Source organism: Gossypium hirsutum, chromosome D05, assembly GCF_007990345.1.
Source record: "Gossypium hirsutum isolate 1008001.06 chromosome D05, Gossypium_hirsutum_v2.1, whole genome shotgun sequence".
Lineage (NCBI taxonomy): Eukaryota > Viridiplantae > Streptophyta > Magnoliopsida > Malvales > Malvaceae > Gossypium > Gossypium hirsutum.
In genome coordinates this window covers 6,724,155-6,730,977 of record NC_053441.1, presented here as the reverse complement: position 1 = coordinate 6,730,977, position 6,823 = coordinate 6,724,155, and the positions used below count along the sequence as shown (strand labels likewise).

General features: G+C 33.4%; 1 protein-coding gene across 1 annotated transcript; it reads left to right on the top strand.

Moving 5' to 3' along the window:
- The first annotated feature begins 4,681 nt into the window (after nt 1–4,681).
- On the top strand, nt 4,682–5,746 carry LOC107906681 (F-box protein At2g27310). The gene has a single exon (XM_016833750.2). It carries the CDS (start codon nt 4,682–4,684, stop codon nt 5,744–5,746), a length of 1,065 nt encoding a protein of 354 aa, XP_016689239.1.
- The last annotated feature ends 1,077 nt before the right edge of the window (nt 5,747–6,823 follow it).

Below are 6,823 nucleotides of genomic sequence, written 5' to 3'. Positions count from 1 at the left end.
TATAAACTGTGAAATTTGGGGCAAAATGGAAGTCAACATTTTGCACTAAAGCAGTTTTGGACAGCAGCAGTAGTGTAACTTTGAAAAATCACCAAAAATTGTAGAGATTGAATTAGAGGATGAATAAAATATGAAACTAAAGCTTATTGAGTCTAGTTTCTTATAAAAGAAATGATGTGAGCAATGGAATTGTAAATCATGAGATATAATAGATTTTGTGAGACAAGGTCAGAATGAATTCGGGTTCCCCTGTTCTGACTTTGGAAAATCATTAAAAATTGTACAAAAATGATTATGAGTTATAGTTTATATGGTTAGAATCCTTAATGAGTCTATTTTTAGAAGAAACAAGCTAAAACATCATCCTAATTCTGTACAATGAGATAATTAATTTTTAGTGAAGAGTGGTCGGAACTGTCAGACAGTGAAACAGGGGAAACTTTAAAGAATAAACTGTACTATTTGGCTGAACCAAAAATTATGAAAATTTTATGGTATGAAGATATGTGAGTCTAGTTTCAGGGAAAATTAACGGATCTTAATTTGGAGCTCTGTAGCTCCGGATAAAAATAATTTAGTGACTCTGACTCGGATAAACAGCTTTGAATATACATGTTAGTGAATATTGAAATTATGGTTAATGTTGTTTAAGTGTGTTATACACATTAAGGATGTGGAATGGAGAGGAGGAGGAGGAAAATTGGGAAATATATGAATGATTCGTGTATAAATGGTCATATGTTTGATTATAACTCATAAACGATGAAATATGAATGATGCTTATTTTTGTGCATTATTGGTCATGGTTTAAGCTCATGTGTGAAAATAAAGTTTCATAGTATGTGTGTATGGTATATTCAATATATGATTTGGCATGAAATAATACCATGAATGGTTTATGAATTAACACATGTTGGTAAGCCTGATATATGAATAAATGATCAAATTGAGCGGAACGCCGGATTTGAGTACTTCTGATCAAGTGACAAAGTGATAAGTGGTAGCTTTAGCTACACTTATCTGATCAAGTGACAAGTGGAAAGTGATAAGTGATAGCTTCGGCTATACTTATCTGATCAAGTGACAAAGTGATAAGTGATAGCTTCGGCTACACTTATCTGATCAAGTGACAAGTGAAAAGTGATAAGTGATAGCTTCGGCTATACTTATCTGATCAAGAGACAAAGTGATAAGTGATAGCTTTAGCTACACTTATCTGATCAAGAGACAAAGTGATAAGTGGCTACACTTATCTGATCAAGAGACAAAGTGATAAGTGGCTACACTTATCTGATCAAGAAACAAAGTGATAAGTGGCTACACTTATCTGATCAAGAAACAAAGTGATAGGTGGCTACACTTATCTGATCAGGGACAAGTGATAAGTGATCATACGTAAGACCATAGTTATACTATGGCAAAGTGAAAGTGAAGTACTCAATTTTCCGTGACCGTTCCCTAATTTGATTAAGGATGGTAAGTGACAAATGGGCCCAAAAGAATTAAAGTAAATGGATAAGCGGTAGTGTATTTATATCAGGACGATGTTGTTATTCAAACTAAAGTGATATTTTCATTGCTAAATTGAGAATTTCATAAATGTGTTATTGAATGGTATAATCAATAAACATTGAGTTAAATGGTAAATACGTATTAGTTTTGAATTGATGTCATTGAATTGTACGTGAATTAAATGGAAATTGCTAGTGATATGATTTAAATTATGAGCATGAGAAATTGCGAATTGAATGAAATGGAAATGAAACATTAAATTGCATGAGTATGTATCGGGTCTCGCAGGCCCTAATTATTATGATTATAATATTTTGAGGATATATTGTGAAAAGTTATAGAAACATGTTAATTATTTTGAAAGTTTTAATTTTGATGAAATTTTATAACTCGGTTAAATACGTTTACAAGTGTATGTGTTTTGGTAATGCCTCGTACCCTATTCTGGTGTTGGATACGGGTAAGGGGTGTTACACTTTTCCCCTGTGTTGTAGTGTTAAGAGCTCGGAGGTTGGATTTGGTCGGAGACGTATCAAACTATCAACCTCAAGATCTCGGTATATAAAGAATTTATTTTGGAAATCAATGGCATGTATAAGCTAGTAAAGTAAATGTGAATGTGAAATGAATGTATGGTTAACCATTGGTATGGCTAACAAATTTTGGTTTTGGTATGTGATGAGGTTATCTTATGAATATGTTAAATCTATCTTGAAAATATGTTGAAATGGATTGGTTGTGTTGGATTGGTCTCGGTTTAAAATTGTAGGGAAGATTAGATATTTATAAAGTGGTTATATTGAATTCAAAAAAAAAACTTTGGGATTTTGCGAAAAATTTCTTATGGTTTCGATTTAATCCCAGTTTGGTCCCGATGTATGTTTTGAGCTTCGAAGGACCATCCAAGGGACGTCATGACATGTTTCGATAAATGAATAGTATTTAACTCGTAATAACGAAAAATTTATTCGGTAAAATCTGGTAATACCTCATATCCTATTTCGGCGACGAATACGAGTAGGGGGAATTACATAATTACTCCTATTAGATAAGTTGTCAATTTTAGTCACTCCCGTTAGACAAGTTGTCAACTTGTGTCACTCTACTGTTAAAATGGGTTTGATCATTAAACAAAATGTGGGCCCAACCTAGTATAACAACAAATTTATCCTTCAATGCTTATCGATTTTATTAATTTAATCATAATTGAAAAACAACAAGTTGAATCCTTAATATTTACATGTTATACCAAATTCTCAAATTGGATTATTTACTCGAATAAAAAAAATAACAATATTTCTAAATTTTTAGAATTTAAAAGGCAATTAATCAGATAATATTGTTAAAGATAAGATCAAATTCCATTGCAAATCACTTAAAACAAATACACATCCAACATTTGTTAAAATGACAAGGATTCAATTTTCCCAATCTAGTTAATAAAAGAATAATACTATCTTCTTTACCTTGCAATCTAACCATCTCACCCCACCATCTTTCTATTGTCATTTCTTGTTTTTACTTCCCATCTTTTCGCTCTGATAGTTCTCTCCAACCTCAAGCTAAACAGTTATAAATTATGGATTAGTTCAAATAAATTAGATAGGATATGAGACTTTATTGATTTTTGAAAATTAAGTAACCAACGCCGTTAGATTAAAATTATATGAAAGATTCAAGAGATAAATCAGTTATTTGAGGAACGAGGAAGAAAAATTAGCCTTGATTGAAGAAGATGAAAATGAAAAGTGTGGATTGAAGGTGCTAAAATATATTAAACTTTAATCATCTTTAAATAGAATTTAGGTTTTTTTTATATTTTATATATTTATAAAATTTAATAAGTTTGAATTTTTATATATTTTTTTTCTTTTTAGATTTTAAATTTTTAAATTTATATTTTCTTAATTTTTAGAATCATGAACAAATTGGTATATTGTGTAAATACTAAGGGTTAATTTTTTTCAAAATTAGGGTTAAACTATTAAAATAGATAAACATTGGAGGCTAAATTTATTATTATACCAGGCCACGTCAGCATTATTTTTGGTGATCAAATCCATTTTTGAGTAACTAAAATTGATAGCTTATCTAGCAGGAGTAACTAAAATAATAAAATTTTGAAATAAATAACCAAAATAAGAATACGAATAAACACGAGTGATTATACGTATAGTTTATCCAAATATTAAAAAAAAAAGATTTTACCTAATTTTTTGCTCGCCTACTATAATCTAATAATAAGTAATAAAAAGTTTTACAAGTGGGCAAATATAGAGCACGCCAATGAGAAATGATTATTTAGGTGGTAAAATTTCAGTAATGTAAGTACACGTTACATAACATGAAAACCATAAATTTTAAGATAAAATAAAAGATGCATTTTTGAAGTGCGGAGACGGAATTGCGTTAGATTCACCAAATTTGAAGTGGCCAATGGTAGATCCGCTAAGGGCATGTGCAAATGTAATACCAGACCATATGGCTAGGCTTGGGCTTGGCATTCATGCCCCAAATATGGTTCAAACTTTTTGCTCATCCCCAACACCTCAAATATATTAAAATTTTTTACTGTTGTCTGTTTTCTTAGCCTGGAAGTTAAATTTTAGGAATCTGTATTTTATATTTTTTTTAAAATACAAAATTTTGTTCTTCAGAAGAGAAGAAAAGAAACCTCCAACTTAGGTTTGTTAGATGTTAACCTCATGCAACTCATTTGTCTAATATTTATACACGTGTCAAATCTGTATTGATTAAGTGAGACAAGGTTGGGCTACTGAAGACTTGGAGTTGCTTGAAAGTTGGAAGTTTATTAAATAATTTTTGTTAGTTTAGGTACAATTTAGGCATTATAAAGGATATTGTTTTTTAATTAATGTAAAAGTAATAAATTTAATATATAACAATGGATTTAGTTGGTTGAAGCATGATTTTGATCCTTTTTATTTAAAGCATGTTAAGAGTGAATCGATTTTTTCTCCAATTTTAAAATGATAATGAATTATATACATATTGTAAAGTATTTTTAAATTAATTTGCTAGTTAGAGTCTACAGTTAGCATTTAGGACAAAGTTCGGCCGTTTGCCCATCTTGGGTCTTTTAAAGCACGGAATGTTTTTCGAAAGATAAGAGACCACAAAAGCTTCGCTCTGAAAGAGACCCAACCCAATGGCTTCGCCTCCGCCTTCATCTTCCATTGCTAAAGGCGGCGATGGAATAATCACCACCCTTCATCCAGATATAATCCGAGCTCTCATCCTCACGCGGCTGGATGGTCCCGACCTGGCTTCCACCGCCTGTGTTTCCTCTTATTTACGTTCCCTATCTACAGAAGAAAATCTCTGGCGTGACATTTGTTGTTCCACGTGGCCTTCTCTCGATCACCCACGTCTGAAACAAGTCATCTCCACGTTCCCTTACGGTCACCGCTCCTTCTTCTCCGAATCATTTCCGTTTCCTAATCCCCAACCACCGAAGCCTAACGTCAGGGGCTCTTTGGCTCTGGCAACAGAATTGATCTCAGCCGTTGATATTTACTATCATGGAAACCCCATTTATTCGAAAGTCGTAGAAATGGAGACGTCCAGCAGCTGGTTCTTGTCTACACCCTTTCGGCTGAATTTGCTCGGCGTGGACAATCCGGCTCCAAGGTCACCGATAAAATACGGTAGTTCTAACGATGACACGTGGCTGAAACATTTGGAGGAGAACTTGAGTTCGAGTTGGATCATTGTGGACCCGACCCGGGAAAAAGCGGTTAATATGTCTAGTAAGAGAGCGGTTTCGGTGGAACGACACTGGCTGACAGGTGATGTACAGGTGCGATATGGGAGGGTGATGGAGGGAGATGAAGGGTGGGGATCGTCGAGAGAGTTGGTGGCGTGTGGGGTAGTGGTCACGTGCGGGGAAAAAGGAGGAGAAGGAGAGAAGATGCACGTGAGGGAAGTGTGTATGAGGATGGAGGATATGGATGGGAAAGGATTGAGTGGGGAGGAGAGTTTGGTAATTTTGGAAAGGGCTATGGGGAGCGGCAGAAGTTGGAAGGGAAAGGGAAAGGGAGAGAAAGAGAAGTACGAAGAGTTCATGGCAAAGAAAAGGGAGAGGAAAGAAAGGAACTCGAAAAAGGATAGAGTTTGGGACTTAATTTGCATCTTCTCGATTTTCGCCGCCTGTGGAGCGTTTTGGTGGTTCGTTTTGCCCATTTTACCCTCACTCTTAATGAAATTTGTGTAAGGGCCAAATGGACATGGGCGGTAATTCCATCATTTTATTTTGATTTAATTTGTAAGTATCATATAAATAAGTAATAAAAATATTTGGAGTCTGATTGAATAGATAATTATTGTTCTGAGTAAGCGGCTGAAATAACCTTAATAAGCTAATCCAGTAGGAGAGTACTGTTACATTGTTCTTTGTGAAGAGCAAAATAACAAACAGTTTCAGGAGGGGCCATTTCGAGAATGCGGGTCTGGAAATTACCATCGAGTCCCATTTTGGCAAAGACATCGGCTGTATTGCTGCTTTCCCTATTAATGTGGAATAAATTGCTTTTATTTGAATTTTACTTGACTCGATCCTCATCAATTATCTTAGGTGGAATTTGACACTATGGTGCAATGGGAGCCTTATTCTTTTATTCCAAGTTTTTTTTTTAAAACAAAAATATTTTAACACTTTAATTATAAGAAAAACCAATGATATCATAAACTTTTTTTTTAAGTAACTACAGCTATCCACATATATGTTAAAAAATAGGATAAATTAATTAGTTGATCACTCAATTTTTTTACATCTTCATTTTAATAATTCAAATAAAAATATTTATAATTTGTTAAAAAAATTCATTTTAATCTCTCAACCGTTAACCCAAAACCAGAGTTTGACTTGGCACACCAAATCCTACTATAAAATAATTTTTTGACCAAGTCAAACTTCTCCACCAATCAAAATTTTCTTTCATTTTTCTTTTTGTTTTATTTTGGGTCATATTTCATCATTCATCTTCTTCTTCCCTAACCAATTCCCCCCTCCCTGCTTCTATCACCCAGAAAATTTCAAATCCCAAAAAATCTAAAACATAAAATTTTCAAATCCCAAAATAAAATACAATCAACATGCTAAATGATATATAATTCATGTGTTAAACAATAACAAGAAGCCTGAGGGAGATGAGTGCTTTCTTAATTCTCTCAAAAGCCGCTTAGGCAATATAAAGGAGAAAAAATAAAAAAGCCTCGAAGAACGGTGAAAGTAAATTTCGCAAACAAACCCCTATAATCGAGGATGTTAACGATGACGGTTCAAACGAGA

Excerpts from the sequence above, each read along its gene's own strand:
- LOC107906681 (XM_016833750.2), top strand. The coding sequence starts at position 4,682 with ATGGCTTCGCCTCCGCCTTCATCTTCCATTGCTAAAGGCGGCGATGGA.